The sequence below is a fragment of the Centruroides vittatus genome, unplaced genomic scaffold, assembly GCF_030686945.1.
Source record: "Centruroides vittatus isolate TY-2023 unplaced genomic scaffold, ASM3068694v2 contig_367, whole genome shotgun sequence".
Taxonomy (NCBI): Eukaryota; Metazoa; Arthropoda; class Arachnida; order Scorpiones; family Buthidae; genus Centruroides; species Centruroides vittatus.
In genome coordinates this window covers 939,874-962,036 of record NW_027122190.1, presented here as the reverse complement: position 1 = coordinate 962,036, position 22,163 = coordinate 939,874, and the positions used below count along the sequence as shown (strand labels likewise).

Sequence of the window (22,163 nt, the reverse complement as noted above, 5' to 3'; positions counted from 1 at the left end):
GGAATCTTAAAATATTTCAACAATTTCTATCATGTATTTTGTGTTTCTTACCTTACTACAGAAAGGAAATTCCTCCGTAACGTATTTTCACTTCAGGTATCCTGATAATTATTATTAAAACAATTCGTGAAGGGTTCTGTCCATCTGCATTGCAAATTCGAAATTCCTTCTTAGCTGCCATGTTTGATAGTGACGTCACTTTTCGCTACATCTTATTGGCTCAATTATAAGCAAATGACATTCCGATTGGCTACGGTTTAGTGTTGCCACATCTTCTAATATAATTCTCGTGAAAAAAAAAAAAAAAAAAAAAACATTTCGTGAGATTCGCGCACAGTATATTTATATTTAACGTGTTTATTAAAACACAGTTATATTGTCAATAATTAAAAATATGAGGATTTAATTACTAAAATGTACTGAGACACGTGATAGCGCGATTCTCGTTTGACTCTACATACCACCACTTCTGTTTAGATGTAAGGTGTCATTCAAATATAATTTACCAATTTTAAGTCGTTTTTCGCTCTTTACTCCTCCCTGTCACACTTTGTCGCCAAATTGTAGACTCTCTCTTAATGATGTTAGTAGTATTCAATAGCGGATCACGCCTAACATGTAATCTTTCTTTTCTCATAATTATGGATTTCACTAGACCCACAACAGGGTGAGGGCCAAGGCCTGGAATCTGATAAAAACAGTGTATGAAAATTCCCAAAGATCCGATTGGGAGTTGAAATTGGGCACCTCGAAAGGGCACATTAAAACTTTTACCAATGCAATCAAGCCACGGACATTATCATTGGAAAATAACAGCACATATCTTCTAAACTGACTTTATGTATTGTATAGCGTTAATTTCCTACACTATTTTTATTAACAATAATGAAAGATACGGTAAAAACTTGTGTAAATTGCAATCGTAGGGTACCGAATATTTTTTCCCGCATACGCAGGTTTCCGTTTTATTCAGGTTCCACTTCGGACAGGTTTTTATTTTATACATTAATTATAACAAGCTGTATGCCAATAAAATTTTATTATCTAGGAAGAAAAATACACTTTGTTTAAATTTTACTTTCATATCTTACAATAATATGATAAAAAGTTACAATAATTTCATTTTATATTTACCAATTTTTACATTATTATTATTTTTTTATCCTCAATACTTTATATAAAAATAGGAACAAAAATTATTCTTCATTTGAAAAAAAATCCCTGCAAGATATAAACTGAAAAACATTTTACGTGAAACAAAATTTGGTCTTTATTTTTACAATGGATTTTAAGAAAAATTATTTTGGTAAAATTATAATCAATAGTGTAAAAAAAAATATTCTAGGATCTAGTAATTTGCCAGTGCAATAATTGCAAGAAATAAATAATCTTCCTATTATTAAGTGACAATAATGCAGAAACCTTAATTACAGAAGCATGGCAAAATGTGGTAACTGATAATATACACATTAAAAATACTCCTGAATATTGATAAATCTTAAAATTGTATACAATTAACAATTTTCAATCAAATTTAACATCAAATCAAAGTTTTCTTAGAGCAGAACTGTGCAAAAACATTCTATTTTCTAAACATAAGATCTACTCATAAAATTACCATTTTTTAATATCACAGACACTTGCAAAATCATTAAATATTTAATGACAATAAAAATTAATCATAAAATAGTTAATTAACCATTCACTAAATAATAATCTTTAATTTAAAGATTATGCTTATACTAATCATAAAATTTACGTTCAATCAGAAAATGATACAGTTCTACTTCCAGTGGATATAATTGTTTTGCGTGAAATTAAGATTTAAATTGTCCAAATACAGTACCTAAACATGAATAAAATCAATGTATTATTTTAGTAAATGTTTTTATAATATATAATGTTAATGTATAATAAAAAAAGGCACGTACTTTTCGATCGGCTTCGTAATCGAACGTAATGGGTTTGCCGTTGACGGTAACCGAAGACGGTTTCGATTCGCAATTAATTACCGTGACGTTATTTAATACTGGCGTATTGGCATAACCATGCAATATTGTTCTTGTTGTAAGATAATTCTGAAAAATTTATAAATAAATTATATTATTTTATAATTAAAAAATTAGTATTTTATAAAGTGACTTACATTGTAGCAGTAAAATGCTACATGAGTGTACTGTTTTTGTTCTACGGAATCTGTTGGAAATAAAAATAATATAATTCAAAAAAGTTTTAGTTCAATTTTTAAGCATATAAACAAATAATTGAAAAATAATGATATTAAAAACATTCAAATTAATTAGTAATTTAAAAATGGAGAATAACACAAACTGATAAATACACTTAAATCAGTTAATTATTTTTAATTGTCTGGAATAACAACAAAAATATAGATACATTCAAGTAATATCATTATCATTGCATTAAAAGGGTCACTCAATAAGAATGTTAATGGCCAAAACACAGTTCAAAAACCTAACATAAATAACAAATACAGTAAAAAATAATGATTTTTTTATGCATGAATTCTTTTAAATGTAATTATAAATCAAAATGGTACAAAAAGTATTTAAAGAAAAATATTTATTAAATATTTTATAACAAGTTGTTTTGATATAAACGTTTCCTTGACTGATAGTAACTTTCTTCCTGAACAGTACATTATGGAAATATAATTAATCAGAAATTACTGAAAAGCCAAATTCTCTACATAAAAGTGCAATTTCAAAATCAACATTTCAGAATCATTGTAATAAAGTAAATTAAACATTTGTTTTAAATTAAATTAATTTAAATTTATTACTTTTAAATAATAGATAAATAATTTTCTTACCTAAACTGTCTCCATCGTCCCAAAATAATTCACCTTCGGCACCAACCACATCCAAAATTACTAATAATCCAAAAGGATTCAAACGACTATATAGAGGAGAAGAAAGTACAAAATTTCATTTTGTACAAATATGAAGCAATTTATGAAGAAATATTACTTCAAAAACTGCAAGTAAACTTTTTCATTTGATCACATTTGAATAAAAAATTTTTTTGCGTTAAATTAACTCTCATAATTCATAATTTATGCTTGATACTGCATAAGTTTAATCATCTTGTTGCTAGATTTTTACCAAGTAGCTGTATTAAAAGTTTTGATTTACTTTTTTATTGGGTGCTCACAGCTAACCAGAAGAGCTATTTTTATTTTTCCTTTTGGTGTGTGCCATAATTGACTGAATGCTAATTTTTGTAAACTGGATCAGAAAGCCTAAGACATGTTTTGTATACATATTGATGTATTAGTATTGCATATTGATTTACTGTTCTTGGATTTTTGTAATACCCCACCTGCTTGGCCTGTACTAAATAAAATAAAATAAATAAAAAATATTGATGGTCAAATGAAAAGGTTTGTAGTATTTTCAATAGATACTCAATCCCATGATTTTACTATCTTGTTATTGCTCTGATATGCATTATGAAAAACTCTAAATTGATAATGATTATTTACTATAGACTCAGGATAATATTGAACTAAAAAGAATATTCAATGTATATACTTAAAAAGTAAATAATATTCTTATTTATTTATTAAATCCTTTCTTATTAATTAAAATTTCACATAAATATCATTTATTAATGGAAAATGTGGTTTTTTAATATGTAAATAAAATTTATTCTTTTAACTATCATATAAAATATAAAAAATTTATATCATTAGTTCCTCTTTACATCAACACTGTTAATACTGAACAATATGTAAGTATATGTGATCAAATTTTCATAATATACACTTACCTAGCAGTAGTTGTAACATTGGGAATTTGAGTGGGAATTACTCCTCCAGCTTTTAATGCCAAATTGATTTTATCAATAGGTGCATCAAAAGTATTATTAACACCACTGTTCAGTCTTTTGTAGGTATAAAAGTCAAACCATGTGTCATTTGGGATGTATGCAGTTACTGTAGACACATTCTAAAATAAAAAACAAAAATATCAAGTTTTTCTGTCATATAAATCAATATGACAAAAATCTTAATATCTATAAACAAAAAATATTATATATAAATCTATCTTTTGTGTTTAAATATATATATATATATATATATATATATATATATGTATGTATATATTCAAATTCTTGGCACCATATTGTATAAAATTAACATCTATACTACTTTTTATGGCAGCCGAATATTTATTATACAGGTCGACCATCACTAGTTTGGCACCAATTTTGGCTAGTGTAGTTTCAAGTTCCCTGGGTCACCGTACCAACCCACTGCTATTTATGGGAGTGCTCAATGTAGCTAGAAGTATATTAATGACAAAATGCACAATAATTTGACAAGAATTTTCATTTAATATTTGTTTTTGGTATATTAACCAGCTTTTATTGATTTACAGAGTATTTTATAAGTAGGATGTGTTTGGTAGCTGTATAGTGGTTAGCTGCTGTGTTAAGTGTATTCTAATTTAACCATCAGTAATCCTGCACCCATCAGGTCAGAATGATGCCAGATTAGTAATGTTTCAATCTGTACATAAAAATGTTTTCAGCCTTTTCACACCAACTTCAGTTACACAGAATTCTTGTAAATTAAATGCAGTTTAGAATATTATAGATTCAAATAATAGCTTACGTTAAATTTAATATATAGTGGGGTGAGAACCAGAAGTTTTATCGGACTCAGAGACAATTTTACAGAACATTTTGAAGTTTAAAGTTTTGCCATCTCTTTTGCAGAGAGAACAAAAAACTAACTTTCAGGCCCTTAATGCTCAAAAAATAACAAAACTCAGTTAACAAATTACAGTAAAAAACAGAAAGATGAAAATAATGTAAATAGAACAATTTGGTTCTCACCTTATATAAATAAAACATGTTAATAAATTATTTAAAAGTAAACAAATGTAGAATAGAATTAAAACATTTTATAAAATTAAAATAAAGTTTTACACGCATTTTTAAATATGGTTAATTAAACCTCTAAGCAAAAATTGGCAACTAGTTATGAAAGTATGTGCATTAATTACATCATCATATTTCGATGTATATTGCTATTGTAATGTTGCTTTAATCACCTAACAACCTTTCCTAATTTTGATGATAAAGTGTGCACTCCAATATTACTTTAATACCTTGTTCTAAAGTGCATCAGACTATGGAAGTTCCTACTAAATTATTGTTCTCACTAATGGATTATAATACTCTCTCATTCTCCTGCTTATCAAATGTTAGAGCCTATGTAGTAAAACTTCAAATATTCTAATGCATCTGGATTACTAAATCCTTTATTCATCAGAATTTTATACTTGAATTTCAGGAAGAATTATCTTTGCATTTTCAGTTCATCTTTTTCAACAAACTCCTTTTCAGCATTTCAATAGAGTAATTTAAAACCCCTTTGACCTTGTTATTGTATTCACATCTAAAAGTTAACTTTAAAAGAGTACTGAGAGAGCTCTGCTACATTTTATCCTCTTTCATTTCCTTTTCTTACAAGTCCAATACAACCCAAATGCAAACTTCCAATAAAAAATAAATGAATAAAATAGTCCAGTATTTAAATACGTCTCAAAAGATACTTCAGAAAAACAAAATGATTTACATAGTTTTTGGGATAATCATATATATACACCAACTTCATCCATCTCTCTCATTCTATCCTTATCGGATTTCAACATTTTCATATCAGAAGACAAATATCTGACAAAACTCACATTATTACTCCAGCTCCGTACATAAATAAGACAAATGTGTTTTTGTGTCATTTATGTATGGCATAATAATAGATGCAAGTTATTTGCCTGTGACAGCTACTGTTCTATAAATAAAGATTTACTATCTCTGGTTTAATCAAAATGTGTTATAATTAATCCCTCAATGACCTTAGTTGAAAAACCATGGAATGCAGCTATGCATCTAATCTTAATCCTATATTTATAGGCCAGGAATAAGAGGCAAAAATAAATGTATCATCTACGTTTATTTCTTGCCCATCTTTCCACACAAATAAATTGTCTATTTACCTACATAATAATCTTATTTTATATTTAGCCACAATTGAATACTCTCTCTACTCATTTAACTACTATTATGCTAGATCTTCTAAGATTAGAGAGCTTATTGGAACATTCATCATTTGTTTATAAAAATTCTGATCCAATATAAAATAAAAATGAAATCCAAATAATATGAAACATTCTTAAATAATTTTACATTCAAGCCTGCCCTATACTAATTAAATTCATATTTCAGGTAAGGCTTTAATGTACATAATATTCTTATTTAAAAATTTGTGTGTAAAACTTTACTTTAGATTAATTTTTAGAATTTTTTTTTAATATTTTACATTTCTTTACTTTTAAATAATACAAGGTCATTGTAAATTACTGTAATTATGCTAATTACTACTCAAGAATTTGTAATGTAGCCATCTGACTTTCATCTCCTATCTGCATTCAAATATGTTGCTCCAGGAAGAACCATAAACTTAAATGGAAACACCACAACAAAGAAGGCATTATATTCTGCAGTTTGCAAAGTCAGAATTATTTGTCGTCGTACAACATGAGTCATCTGCAGGAGCTGTAGAATTGTGATTGCTGTGGTAAGAGTAACAACAGATATACCCATAGCAAGTATAGGAAGAATCTGAATATTGGTTAGATGTGTGCAATGTGATACGAGATGTGCACATTGAGAAATTGCAATGTGACTTAAACAGTTTTCCAATATTTTAATGCATATTACAGTAATCTCAGATAATAGTTAACATAATTACAATAATTTACAATGGTACAATTGTACAATGGTACAAACAGCACAATTGGTAACATTGTGCTGTTTATACATGATATATAGAAATGAGTCAAAATAATGTTTAAGAATTTCACATAGTATTACCATAGTTAATGAAGACATTTATCTAAAATTAAAGCATCATTATACTGTATGATACTCTAAAAGTAATATTATATTTATGTAATACATGGTATAATAATTACTCATTCCTACCGATTCTAAAGTTGGTATTATCATTAAAGATTTTCCCCATAAAAACTGAGTGTCTATGCCATAAGTATTTTTATCATGAAGATATCTGGAAATACAAAATTGTTAATATTGATAATAAATAAAATTAGAAAGTTAAAAAATATACAACAATACTTCACTCAAAGAATAAAGGTCTTGCAACAGTAAAACCATGAAGGTGACTTTTAAAAAATAATGTGTACAAATAAGGTAGTAGATAATATCGTATTGTTAAAGCTTTTTTGGCTGCACTGACTACTTTGGGACCCATAGAAACGGGATCTTGATCCTGTAAATTGCATAAACTATTTTTGTTAGTTATGTTAATAATTTAAGATAAATTTTTATTTTCAAAATGATATAATGATCAAGAAGTTTTTGTTCGACAGTCATGCAGTCACACATATGATCTGTCGTGTTCAGAGTAAGCTGATATAAAGCCAGAGATATAGCCATCGGTTTAGTAAGGTATTTGTTGCAATCAGAATTATATATAGAATGTGTGGTACACATATTGATGGTATCATGGTTACCAATAGGTGCAAATCAGATCAATGTACCATTGTCCTGTTTTTGGTTGCAGGACTGGTAGACATTCATCATAGAATAGTGAAGATATATAGAGATGTATGCCTGCCCAAACCACAATTGTGGAATGGTATGCAAAGTTCTGTGACAATATGCATCCTCTTGTTGACAATATTATCAAGCACAAGTTGGACATCCTTAAATGGTAGGCCCTAGAATACCCAATATACAGTCCAGATCTCTCCATGCAATTTTCATGTCTTTGGAACAGTTATTTTTTCAGAAGACCAATCAGATGAAGACATGAAGAGAATTTTATTGAACTTTTTAATGAAGAAGCCAAACTACTTCTACCAGACAGGCATTGTTAACCTCGTTCATCAACGGGTCAATATCTTTAACACCAATGGCAATTTTACATGGAACAAATTTACCAGGCCCTTTAGCCCTTGAACAAAAACTTTTTGATTATCTCATATACTAACTATTGCATCATCAGTGTTATGATTTCTTGAAAATGGATAAAATGCTCCCAAAGCTGACCATCTGGCACACAGTTCTTCGGTAGTATTTCCATTAAAACCACAAATGTCTGCACCAACCATTGGAATTCCAAACATATTGTAATTCAAAATAGCTGAAATTTGAAATTTTATATAAAATGATTTCAAAATACTTATTCAATCTAAAAAAAATATGGTTACATGGTATTGTCCATCTCATATTATCCCAATTAGAGAAGATGTCTCCATCCCAATTTCCCGTAAAATATCCTGAACCAGAAAATGTAGAACGTGAAATGATGAATGGACGTTTCTTCCTTATTGTTTTTAAGGCTCTAAATGCATTGATAAAATTATATTATTATTTATAAGCAATTACTTAATAAAATAGATTTAACATTAAAAACTTTTACTTGTTTGTAGCAATAGCTTCATAAAATCCATATAAATTGTGGACATTATAATGTATTGAAGCATTCTGTTGACATGTCATACATAATGTTCTAGTACATAAAGGCTCCATTCCACCAGGAACATAAGGTGGATTTTCAAATCTTGAAGTTGGGCATCCATCTTTCTGACCATTATAAAAATTAGATGGTTCATTCATATCCTAATTAACAAATTTAAATAGATTAAAGCAATTTTAATAAGTGATGACACAGCAAATGTATTATCAGTATTAATACAAAACTTACAATCCAAGCACCATCAAATTTAACTTGATCATGATAATATTGGAATTGTTTAGTCCAATAATCTATAGCTTTAGGGTTTGTAAAATCAGGAAAAACAGTAGATACACTATTCCAAACCTAAAATGTACAATTTAATTAATATTTAAATAAAATTACAAGATTATTATTAGTTAATTTAAATCAAAAGTTGAAAACATATACCTTGCCAATGAATATTTGCCCAGAACTATTTTTAACAAATATATCCATCTTGATCCCATCATCGTATGGAGGATAAGTGCCCGGTTTCTCAGAACCGCTAATACCAGGATCCTAATAAGGAAAAGTATGGTAAATATTTGAATAATGTAATAAATTATAATAATAAAATATACAGAAAATTATTTTTCTAGAATCTTACATTGAAGTTTTTATAATTCTATATTTTATACTGACTGCATATGATAATACTGAATTTTGTTTTAAAATATTCAACTTTATTCTTCTTTAAATCGTGCTTCTTCATTAACAAAATTTTCATCTTAATACTCAGAGATATATTCTCTGAATTTAAATTAGCATATGTAATTCAAAAGTAATTTTATATTACATATTTAATTAATCAGTTTTAATAAACTGGCACTAAATAACAGTATCATCATATGCTGTTGATATATTTAAATTTCTTATATTTACAGAATAAATTAATTCATTCTAATTTTGCATACATTTAAACACAGAAATCGTTATAAAAACAAAACTGCAAACATTTTTGGCCTCATTAGGGCTGACATTAGGCTTTAGAAGACTTTTATCTTCTTTGTAAACCAAACTTATGGTTTCTGGAACATTTTCAAATCATCATTCTGGAATATATGCTTTAAAATTCATTCTCTTTATATGTCACATGACCAAACATGTTTACATTTTTGTTTTTACAACAATTGTGCCAGAAACATATACAAGGTCAGCGTGACTTAATTTACAGAATAGTTCCAACTTTAGTAATAAATTTTATAATAAATTCTACATCTTCAGAATCCTTTGCATTAATATTGCACAGGCTCAAAAAATTCCATCTTATATAGCATTAGAACACTCAAATAGAACATATTTGTTTTGATTCTGAAGATAGACAACTAGTCCAAAATCAGTTAGTACTGTAGGTAAAAGTATTTTTTTATGACTCAAATAAGCAAAAACTAAATAGAATTCATTATTTATGGATTATGTTAATGATTTAGTAGTACCCTACAAAAGCAACTTGCTGTAAGGCATAATTGAAAAAGGCAATTAATTTATTTAATCATGATGGAACTGATTTGCTAATAATGTTTTTATTGGTTAAATTGTTCATTACATACTATTAAATAAAATTATTAAACATAAAATACTTACAATCATTGGAATATAATGCATTCCTACTGAATGTAATTCGTCGACAAATTCCGGTAATCCTGCAAATCTAGTCTTGTCGTAAGTAAAATCATTGTGTCTAACCATATAATCAATATCATTCCACTGTACATCCTAAAATGAAAATAATAAAATAAATTATCTAAATAAAGTTCTGTTTACTCATTTAAGATAAATTATTATAAATTGCTTAATTATATGAATAATCAATTTTAAAACTAAATTAGTTCTGTCGCTTTAGGGTTTTTTTTTCATTTTTGACTTTGCTATTATATCTGACTACAAATATATTAACAGAAAGTATTCAAATATTAAAAGAAATAATATTGCTGGATGCCAGTAGTAGATCTGGAAGTAACAAATGGGGGGGCTAACTCAAAAATTATAAGTATTTGAATAATTAATAAGTACCTTTCATTAACATGTGCAAAAAAATTATACTATGGACAGTCAGATAAACTATTTTAAGAACATTTTGAAGTTCAAAATGTTCTTAAAATGGAAAACATTCATCCCCTAGAGCCAATTACTTGGATCCACCACTGTTGAATGAAGCATAACATTAAGATGATCAGATTAAGTCATCATTTTTAGAATTATATTTTAATTCCAATAGTCTTTCATGAATATTCTTTAAATGTTATAAATGGTAGCGTTTATAATTATGGATTTTCTTGTTCGCATTTCAGATTATTTTTGTTATATTTTTGTTTCAACAGATCAAAAGAATTTAGCTCCCATAAAAAATTACATGTTGTCATTTGCTCTCTAATAATTGAGTAGCCCCCTCATTACATTCAGCATGTGGGAGAGAAACAAAATGAGAAATTTATCAGATGGTGCAATAAAACTGATGCATCTATTCTCCTGTTTTGTCTACTTTCAATCTCAATGCCAACTTGCTTCTTTGTGTGTTGTATTTCATACAAAGTCAGTGATTGGAATAAAGTAATATTTCATTGCCAGTAGAAAATCAATAATAACCAATTTTTAAAAAAAAAACTGTTTGCTTTTACATTTAGAAAACCCAAACAAGTACTGGTACATTGTATCCAAATGAGCAATATAATGAGGAACTATCCATAATCACTACTTATATTTGTTAATTAATGTTTTATTTAATTAAATTGTCTAATAAAGTAATTTTTTTCTTTAAATTGTGCAATATTTTATTGTTTAAATACATATTTAAATGAAGAGGTTATAAGAGATAATTAAATAAAATTGTTCAAGTTCAATATACTTTTGATGATAATATGTTTCATAAATTGGTGTTTTGTATTCAATGATAACCTAAATTAAACATTTCTGATGTAAGAGCTTAGAACAATTATCATACTTTTTATAATTGCGAAAGCAAATAAACAACTCTGCACCCAATACTTTAATTATAGTGTGATAATTTGGCAGATCTTCCAGTTGTAAAAACAAACTTAAAACTTATTTCAAATGACAATAATTCAAACAGATAATAATTTTCAAACTTACAAATGGAATCTTAGCATCTCTATTTTGTTTCCAAATTTGTTTTGTTCTGTTTAAAGTATTATAGCCATATCTGCAAAGATGAAATCCTAAACTCCAATAAGGCGGCATAAAAGTAGTGCCAATGACTTTTGTAAACTGCATTATGACACCGTCCGGATACGGTCCGAGGAAGACGAAAAAGTCCAATATTCCCCCAATTGAACGAAACGTAACTGCGGGAGTTGGTTGTAGAATAACGTCTATAATAAAATATATTAATTTATTAAAAGTTTGTACTTAATATTTACATAAACATGTTTAAGTCAAATTTGTATAAGATATTATTTTAAATTCATTTATTATTATGATAACAGAATTATTGCATTGATATTATAATGTGGTAACCAATTTTAAAATTTCAAATAAATATAGGTATAGAAAAGTTTACATATCATATAATTTAATCAGTTTTTTAAGTAAAGAAAACAGACATGATCTTTTTTAACAGCGATAACATCAAAATAATTATCACTTATAACAATATGTTTATATACATTTTGATAAATATTGAAGATTAAAAGTCAAATACTATTGCATTTTCTCAGGAAATCTTGCAATATAATTGATAACTGACAAAATGATAAGAAATCAAAACTTTTATTTCAAATATAATTCTTTAATTAAATTGACAAAATTTCTATTAATTTTTAAAAATATCCCTGTAAATGTGATAACGTCATAACTAATTAATGGCATGTAATAAATGTCAAATGTTTCAATTCCGATTCTGTATTGAGTTCAATAATTACATTAAAATAGTTTCATATATGACTTTCCTATCAATTAACTAAAACTAGGTTAGTCCAAAATTTATTATTACATTTGTTTAATGTAGCTTTAAATACACAGCTTAATTTTGGTTATAGAAATGAGTTTGATAAAAAAATTGTAAATGCTAGCAAGGAATAGGATCTGCATTAAAAACCTCCCTGCTCGGAATATGAGAGACAATCCTCTCTATCTCTATTGAATGCATTAATTAGAATTAAATTAAATCTAGTGACAAAATATTGCATATAAATATCATAAACAAGTTACATATTTTTTTCCTAATTTATAGATTAAAACAGATGTAAAATCCTTAATTTCTAATACATCTACTCTATTGCAACATCAGCAACTGTAAGTTATACATTAATTTATTAAAACCAGTGCAAAATATTTATTTAACTCATTTTAACCTATAGACTTGGAGATTTGGTTCTTGCTGATAATACCTTGCATCAGGTTAATCACATCAAGATTATTGATTATCAAAATTCTAGGGCAAGTCCACATTACCGAAAAAGCAAGCACAAAAAACTGTCATTTGTACAAGTAAAAGTATTAATAAAATTTATCAAAATATTATTTTAACTAAATCACAAATTATGCTTCTCATAATAGAATATATTTTTGTAAATTATAGCTATATAAGCTAATTAAACAACTTTTTTTATTCTTTAAATGTCCTCTTGCTTAAGAGAATGCAGATTGAGGTTGGTGTTTTAATATGTGTAAATTATAAAATAATTATAGTGATATTCATTTGCACTGCTGGCCATTAAAATTGGTACACCAGGAAGGAAAGCAAATGGCAAAATCATGTGTAATTTAATGGAGAACACATGATTAAAGTGACAAGTAGTCTTGAGGTACAGAGACCTCAGCACGTTGTACCTTTCACACAAATTTTCCATTCGTTGTGTGCCACCTTCATGGTATAGCAATTTTAATGGCCAGCAGTGTAATATATCTCAAGAGAATAGTAAACGCTGAACTCAAAACATATGAAAATATGTATAAAAAAGAACATATTTCCTATTTATTGTGAGTTATCATATCAAGAAAGTTTTCTATATATAAATAAATTAAACAAAAAAAGTTAATACAGTATAATAATTACTTAATATGAATGTTATAAGATAAAAACATACCCATAGCATTACTGTTTAATAAAAACACTCCATGACTCCATTTACCGCTGTCTAAACATAAGTAAAATGGGTGACTTCCATACAGATTCATATTCGGCTATACAAATAAAATAGTATTTTAATACTTCATTCAATATGCATAAACACATATACACATCTAGTCTACATTTGATATTAAACCATTTACCGTAGGTGATCTATCACGATTGAAAAATGTGAATCGCTGCCAAGAGACATTCCGCTGTAATGGTGCCTTATGTTGTCCTAAGCCATAAACATAAGGAGATGGCAATCGACTAGACAATTGCAGAAATTGATCCGAAAATACCAGTCGTCTCAAATCGGTATGAAATCTAAAGCAAATAAAGTCCATATTTACAAATATTTTACGTCTGAATGTAAACTTCAATTAAAAAATTTAATGCTTCAAAAAATTCACTTATAATTTTACCAACATTAAAACATCCATCTAAATGCTAAACTATTATTAAATTTAAATATTACATTTTACAAAACAAATGTATTTATTTTAAAACATACATGTTACAGCCAATGATGTGAAATATAAAATGACAAGAATGTCTATTTAAGTGAACAACCAAAGTAACAAAACAATGATGTCTTTGATCAAAGTTCATATCATTGTCCAAACACATTAAATATTCACCTCTTTCACCAAACATCATATCCTTTTTAAGAAGGTATATTGATAATGCTCAGGCTTTGATATGAATGGCAGCCAATCATTGCTCATTGCTGAATAACAATCTAATAAATTAATTTTTTTGGTTCATTTTGTTCTAAAGCAGCACACACCTATGTTTAAGGACATTAATTTTATAAGACAATCATACAATTCATATTTACTTTTTGGAAACTGCCTGGATCCCAACAGTTATAAATGAATTAATAATCAGGCTAAATAATCATAAACTTTAATATAGGACCTATATTACTTTTCTACCTCCTGGATAAGAAGGTATAGGCCTATGTGATAAATAAAATCTACTTTTTGTTACTAAAATAAAATCCAAAATAAGGTTGTAGCCCTAACTTAATTTGACAGTTGTCAAAACAGACTGAACTACTTTTCATTCAGTTGTAAAGAAAAATATGCAGAAGAGAGAAAAGGGTATACATTACATTGAGTGCAACAACTGCCATGACAGCTCACATCATTAACCAAGCAGCACTGAGCATTGTTGTTGTTTTAAAGCATTGCCAATACCACCTACTAGAGCAGTGACTGACATCCCTGCTCCATCCATCCACGTCCTTACTTAACACAATGTGTAGATGACTATCTATTGAGATGATTTCTTATACTCATGTCATTGATTGTAACATATATATAAAATGAAAATATATGGATAGATACTGTATATTTACATAGTTTCATTAGTTTTTATTCTTTTCACTTTCAAGTCACCATTTTTATTTAACTCTACGTCATATAGCATATCTACCAGTGATTCATCTCTACGAAACAGTTTGCGTTGGAATATCTTTTCCAACGGAACTTCATAGCGTTTCTTATTAGGATCAATTATCTGGAAATATATAAAATATATAAAAATTAATATAAATACAAACAAATTTTCAGATTTCGTTTCAAAAACAATGAATTTCTAAATCTTTCATCTCCTTTAATATAATTCAAATACAACATCGAAATAATAATCAATCCCATTCAACAAATCTTTATTTTGAACTTCCCAAATAAACTTTAAAAAACTAATGTATATTGCATAATAAAATTAATTTATATGCATTAATATAATTAACATCTGCCTACCACACTGGGATAACAATAAAATAAGACTATAACCAATAACTGGTGCAAAGTATAGCTAAGCAATAAAAAAAAACAAATGTTTTCATAACCAAATATTTGCAGTAACTGACATTTACCACAGAACAGTGATAGTTATAGTATTTTAACTACATATAATATAAAACTATCATTCCAATAGAGCAGTGGTTCTTAACCAGGTATTCACAGACTCCTAAGATGTCCATAGAAAGTTTTCAAAGGTCATTGGGCTTGAAAGGGTAAAAATCAACTTATTATCTTAATTGTATGAAATTGTTAATTATTGTGTTAAGAAAAAAGTATATACAGGGTCATTATAATTAAAGTTTCACTTTGAAATGGCCATAAAAAGGAAAACTACTGGACAGAAGAATGTTTTCAAACTTGGTAATAGTTTATAGGAAGTCATGGGATTTTATTTTCTACCAAAAAAAAATAGTTCAAAAAAACTCACCACCAGCAGGGAATGGCACTGTATACAATATTGTTAAATGAAATAAGACACGAAGACATCAGTTGAAATTGTTTTTAATCGTCCACCATTACCTGAAAGCAAGTTAAATTCCTCCTGATATGCTAAGAGCTACTGTTGAGAACACAGTAATGCGATTTAACTTGCTTTCAGAAAATGGTGGACGCCACATTGAACATACTTTGTAACACATTTTAGAAATGATTTTCAACTGATGTCTTCATGTCTTATTTTGTTTAACAATATTGCATACAGCGCCATTTCCTACTGGCGGTGAGTTTTTGAACTATTTTTTTTTGGCAGAAAATAAAATCCCATGACTTCCTGTAAACTATTACCAAGTTTGAAAACATTTTGTCCAATAGTTTTCCTTTTATGGCCATTTCAAAGTGGAACTTTAATTATAATTATTACTATATCATATGTGTTTTATTTTAATAAATGTATTTCAATTTAACTGGTTTCTTTTATAATTTTATTTTATGCATTTAAAAACATTATTCTGAGATGGTGTCTGTGATCTTAACTTGACAGAGAAAGGAGTCCACAGAACAAAAATGGATAAGAATTCCTCTGTAATAGGGGATGCAGCTCTCATGTATTTCTGATAGGTAATATGTGGTTCCTAGTGTGACAAAGTTTGCCACCCCTACACTAAAATAGGTAAATGTTCACCTAGGTAGCCCCAATAGCAGCACCTCTGTTATCGGGGTGCCAGTCATTTTCACTACTTTTTTTAGCAAAATCGATGCTTTATTTCGTATTTTTTACATAAATCACACCACCCCCATTTGTTGACCCTTTGCATGATATTCGTCTCCAAAGATCAGTTTTTAACACATATCAGTCTACCCACTATCCTACATGCTTTGCATGTAGAAATATTCCTCGGTGCTCACTATCACTCGCACCTCAGCGCTCGGTGGGAACAAGCCCCCACACCCTCCTAAAACTATACACCATCAAGTACTTCGTGAACAATCAAGTGGGCTACTCGAAGCTGGCACAGTCACGTGGTCTAAGTTATTACAGCGATACTGCCATTGGGGCTACTTAGGTGAACATCTACCCTAAAAGAATATATGCTAGTGATATGTAAACTAGTAATAAAAAGTTTATTCCTATCTTTTTATTGATCAAGATTAGTTTGAATGTTCTTCACCACAAATATCTGCTTACTTATGGTTGCAAGGCAAAAAACAAAAAATCAAATTATGTTGCCAAGCCACAAGGACCACATTAGGATTTTGTGGGTCACAACTGCTCATAACAGCTCTACGTGATTAATTTTCTCAATTATTCTCTACATCAATATAGTCATAACTATTTTCGGTACAAACAAACCTACCTGTATTCTAAGCGAATGATGTTCCATTGACACTTTGACCAAAACATTTTTAACATCATTCGGAAATCCAGATGGTATAATTCTCTGAAGACGTGCTTCTATCTCCCATTTAGTATTTTTGACAAATGTAACATTATAACCTGTGTAGTTTGCAGGATAATAACAATATGGCACATTCAAGGGAGGAAAAGTTAAATTGACATTTGCAGCTCCATTCTGTACAAGTTTCCAACAACATCCTCTAGCAACACATTTATCTTCAGTAACTGGTGTATCAGGATAACAATCAAACTTTTCATCATCTGGCACAACCGTGCAACTTGCTTGCTCTATCTTCTTTCCCGAGGAACTGTAATCACCGTCGTCATCATCATCTGATATATCAGTAATTTTATAAACAAATATATTTTCACTTTCCTTCAATTTACTGATCGATAATTTTCCGAAACCATCATCTTTCAAGAAGATTATTTTTATATCTCGAGTCTTATAGCCGTTGAAAAATATGAATGCCAGAACACAGAAAAATATAATGGAAACAAACCATAGAAGCAAAGCCCCCAATTTTCTTCTTCTGACATATTTCTGTCGAGGTAGAACAAAGACATTATTTTTTTCAGATGCCAAAAGTATCGCCTTGTCGTCCATATTCAGCTGTGCATTAACGAAATAAATATATTTTCTACAATTCCCTTCCTTTCGATCTATTTTATCGGAAACGAACACATGATCGCACACCTACCACGTGATATTTACATGCACATCTACCAACAAAACACCGCCTACCGGAAATTAATATAATCTAATCAATTACTTTCTTTTTGCATTAAATTGTGATGACGATAAAAAATAATAAAATTCTATTCTAATTAATTCTTAATTTACTATTTAAAGCCATATTTTAGCTTCATCTAATTACATTATAAACTTTTGAATTTAACTTACATGAATGCGTAATTCCGGACCATGCCAATTGATCCTCTGTGATGACGGCTGGATGGCCGAGATGGATGAGCATTGAAAGAGACCCTCTTAGTGCCCTGTGGGCTAAAAGTGTGAAAAGAAGTTCAAATCTAAAACAATATTGTTTTTAGATTTCTTTACATGTAACGTTTTTGTTATTAGGTAGGCAAGTTAGACTGTTACAACAATACATGATTATCCTATTAACGTAATTAATTGCTACATTTGTAAAAATACGCAATTGCAATGAAACTGTATGGAAAAGTTTATCAGTCTAACGTAACTAACTAAATTGTCTGTTTTAATTTGCCATAGTAACAATATGAGATACAGTAGAACAGTGTTTCCCAACGTGGGGCCCACGCCCCACAGAGGGGCAATTTGATTGTTAAGGGGGGCAATTCGAAAATGGACTCATCCAGAGTTTAAGTTAACCGTATAGCCGCTGTATGCCATATTTATTGTAAATATTGATTTAAGTTAGTTTTAATTTTCTTTGTTCTTTGTTTCCCTTTCCTTCTAGAACTTCCCTTTATAACCCTTTTCCCTTGGGGTGGGATTAACAATTCTGGGAACCACCGAGAACAAAGAGATGAACAAGGCCCTGAGGCCGGTGAAAGAGGAGAAAGGGCATTCTTTGCCCAGACCTCGAGGTGGGCAGACGTGAGTTGTGGTGTTCCAGGTTGCGTTTGGCAATGACTGGAAAGTGCAAAAGACTATGATGAAAGGATTGGGTTTTATCGCGGTTACAATAAAACAGTGTGGCAATTAAGTGCAAGAAAAACTTCAACGAACACGACAATGAGAGACCTTCCAAAAGACCTCAACGTTGGGGGGGGCATAAGAATTTTAGAAAGGCTTAGGTGGGGCATAGCACAAAAAGGTTGGGAAACACTGCAGTAGAACCTCACTTAACGAGCATAATTCGTTCCATAATCATACTCGTGATGCGAAACGCTCGTTAAGCGAAACAATTTTTCCCATAAAAATAAATGTAAAATACGATAATGCGTTTCACGTCGAAAAAATACTCAAATCTTTTATGTTTAACGTGTATTCAAAGAAAATTATACTGTTTAATTATAGCCTTTACATAGTCCGAGAATTTGGCATATTGTTTGGCGTATTTATTATATAACGGGCTATGTTGTTGATGTTTATATGTAATACGTCTGAACACAAGTGTAAAAAATGTGTGATAACAAGCGACACTAAGGGTCGAGTTATAAAGTTATAAACTCCGTAACGTAATCGTTAACCGTACCGTATTCGGTAAAAAAAGTATGGATCGACCAAACTTACGGTAGGGATACGGCAAATTGACGAACTGTGCGTGCACTAAGTCAGTCGCTATACAATCGGAAGCTGCTCTAACAACAATCACCGATTATATCAAGCAAGCCAAAGCGGAGGGTAAACACACACTCATTGCCTCAATTGACTTTCGCGGGGCTTTTGATAACCTGTGGTAGCCTGCTATTCTGTATCAACTCCAAATCCATCGCTGCCCAAGGAACTTATTTGGTCTCATAAAAAGCTTTATCAGTGATAGGAAAGCTGGCCTTTATATTAATAACGTCAACTACACCCACGACGTTACCGTGGGTTGCCCGCAGGGCTGTATAGCGGGGCCTGGCCTCTGGACCATTGTACATAATGATTTGCTTACGAGTATCAACAGCACCAATTATAACAACAATCACCTTTTACATGGTACGGTCATCCTCGTATTGGACAAAAACAGTGATAATCTTCCTATTCTCTGTAATAACCTCCTCATCAAGATCTCGAGCTGGAGTGCCAAAGTTAAACTACTTATTAACTATTCGAAATGCTCCTACATAATTTTTTTTAAAAGCAACCCGCTTCAGAGGAGTCCACGTATAGAAATTGACGGTATCCGTATCTCTTGGGTCAGAGAATTCACCTACCTTGGAGTCAGGCTAGAGCAACGGCTGCAGTGGACCAACCAAATTGATATGATGGTTGCTAAGGCCACAAAGGCATCAAACGCCATCACCAGCATTGCTAAAAATACCTGGGGCATCGGCTTTAAAGCGGCCAAGAATATCTATGTTGGGGCCATCGAGCCAATTCTGTTATATGTAGCCCCTGTCTGGGCTGATGCTACGTCAAAGGTGTATATCCAAAGAAAACTTCTGAAGGCCAAGAGAGTTGCTGCTCTTAGAATGTGCAGAGCGTATCGGACGGCTCCAACCTCTGCTCTATTGGTTATTGCTGGCCTGATCCCTATTCACATTAAGGTGAGAATGATGTCAAGAAACTGGAAGGCCAATAACCTCTTTCTTAATGATTGCCCTATCAACAATATTGGTAACAGTGACATTCTCTTGGAACTACCCAATAACCTCAAGGAAGACATTTTCTCCTATGGAATAGAGCTAAAGAGCACTGCCTCAAACATTCTCCAGGATTATCCCTCAACCATCAGCGACTCATCTGACCATAATGATATCAACGATATATCCATTTTTACTGATGGATCCAAGGACGATGACAAGGTGGGTGCTGCTTTTGTTCTCTACGACCACCAGACAGGGAAGACTCACCGCTCTGCCTTCAAACTTCGCCCACATTGTTCTATAGCTTAAGCAGAGATCCTTGCCATCACTAAGGCAATGGATCATGTTTTCGCCGACTGGTTCCCACATTCTAAATCCATCACAATCTATTCGGACTGCATGACTGCAATTTGCTCCATTACTGGCCTAGGGAAAGGAGGAGATAATATTCTACGTATTCATCGTTACCTCACGCACAATACTCACGGACATATTATACATCTTAAGTGGATGCATGGTCACTCAGGTGTCATTGGTAACGAGGCAGCTAACCACCTTGCAAAATCTGCAGCCATCTCCTCGCTCCCCTCCTGCTACAATAAATTTCCTTTCTCCAAGATCAAGTACTGGAACTATCAAATTGCCATTCAACAGTGGCAAGAGGAATGGAACAGCAGCAATACTGGTAGACTGACTTTTGACTTCATTCCCAGCATAACTCGCCGTCTGGAGTGGAAACACTTTTCACCGTTCTTTGCCATGATCCAGCTCCTCACTGGCCATGGCAATTTTCGTGCATATCTGAAACGCTTCCGCATACGTGATGACGATGTATGCACGTGTGACAACTCATCTGTCCAAGACAGTAAACATTTTCTTTTTAACAGTAGCCTAGTTGACAGCAAAAGAAACAACCTCCTTGGAAGTGTTCTCCATGCTGGATACAACTGGCTTTGCCCTCTCAAGGTTCTCATCGAAAACAAAGACATCTACCATAATCTTAGCGACTTCTTGTTGGCAACGAAAGCACTAAACCCATCGAGGGATCCGCCCAACACCGATGACGAGCGTGACACTGCATGAACGAACTTTTCTTCTGTAGTGTGTCTGCCTCTAACTGTATGTGTTCGCCATGCTTCATTGCATAACCCTCGGCTGTGTTTACGCTCATCCAGTGTCAGTACCTCCTGCTGTTTTCATGCTCTTAAAAGGTATCCTTCTGTATCTTACCGCTGTAACCTATTTTAACTTTTATGTTTGTACTACCTCTCATGTGTTTTCGCGTTTGGCAAATTTTGCCGTTCTTTACTACTGTAATCCTAATTACTGTCGGTTCCTCCTATGTATACTGTGCTCGCTGTGTATCTTGTTCATACTTGTCACGCCATCTTGTACATAGTTTTATATTTTTCTCTGTTTTTATCCATGTACTCTTTTTGTATTCATTATGTATTTTGTAGTTTTTTGACATTTTAATAATTCGCTTGTGCCAGTAAATATAGGTGGCGTATGAGTCGACCAAAATGGTTGCCAGAAAGGGTATAACGTGCTTGACAACGTACGAGAGTTACTTGTGTGTTGTCTTTTTAATATCTTTTCTCTCTGTAGTCAAAACGTTTTATTCGCATTTGTATCCGATATTAATCCTAGTTGATTTCGTAG

General features: G+C 30.6%; 2 protein-coding genes across 2 annotated transcripts; one reads left to right on the top strand and one right to left on the bottom strand.

Moving 5' to 3' along the window:
* Nucleotides 1-1,020: 1,020 nt before the first annotated feature.
* On the bottom strand, nucleotides 1,021-17,986 carry LOC136975255 (lysosomal alpha-glucosidase-like). Its single transcript, XM_067270290.1, has 18 exons — nucleotides 17,236-17,986; nucleotides 14,992-15,152; nucleotides 13,790-13,955; nucleotides 13,603-13,699; nucleotides 11,648-11,886; nucleotides 10,142-10,273; nucleotides 8,966-9,076; nucleotides 8,765-8,881; nucleotides 8,480-8,679; nucleotides 8,268-8,401; nucleotides 8,049-8,200; nucleotides 7,176-7,324; nucleotides 7,018-7,102; nucleotides 3,793-3,971; nucleotides 2,834-2,919; nucleotides 2,147-2,196; nucleotides 1,932-2,078; nucleotides 1,021-1,846 (listed from the first exon to the last, which is right to left on the bottom strand). Exons 1-18 carry the CDS (start codon nucleotides 17,881-17,883, stop codon nucleotides 1,784-1,786), a joined length of 2,916 nt encoding a protein of 971 aa, XP_067126391.1. The 5' UTR covers nucleotides 17,884-17,986; the 3' UTR covers nucleotides 1,021-1,783.
* Nucleotides 17,987-20,837: 2,851 nt separating this feature from the next.
* On the top strand, nucleotides 20,838-21,584 carry LOC136975234 (uncharacterized). The gene has a single exon (XM_067270262.1). It carries the CDS (start codon nucleotides 20,838-20,840, stop codon nucleotides 21,582-21,584), a length of 747 nt encoding a protein of 248 aa, XP_067126363.1.
* Nucleotides 21,585-22,163: the final 579 nt, after the last annotated feature.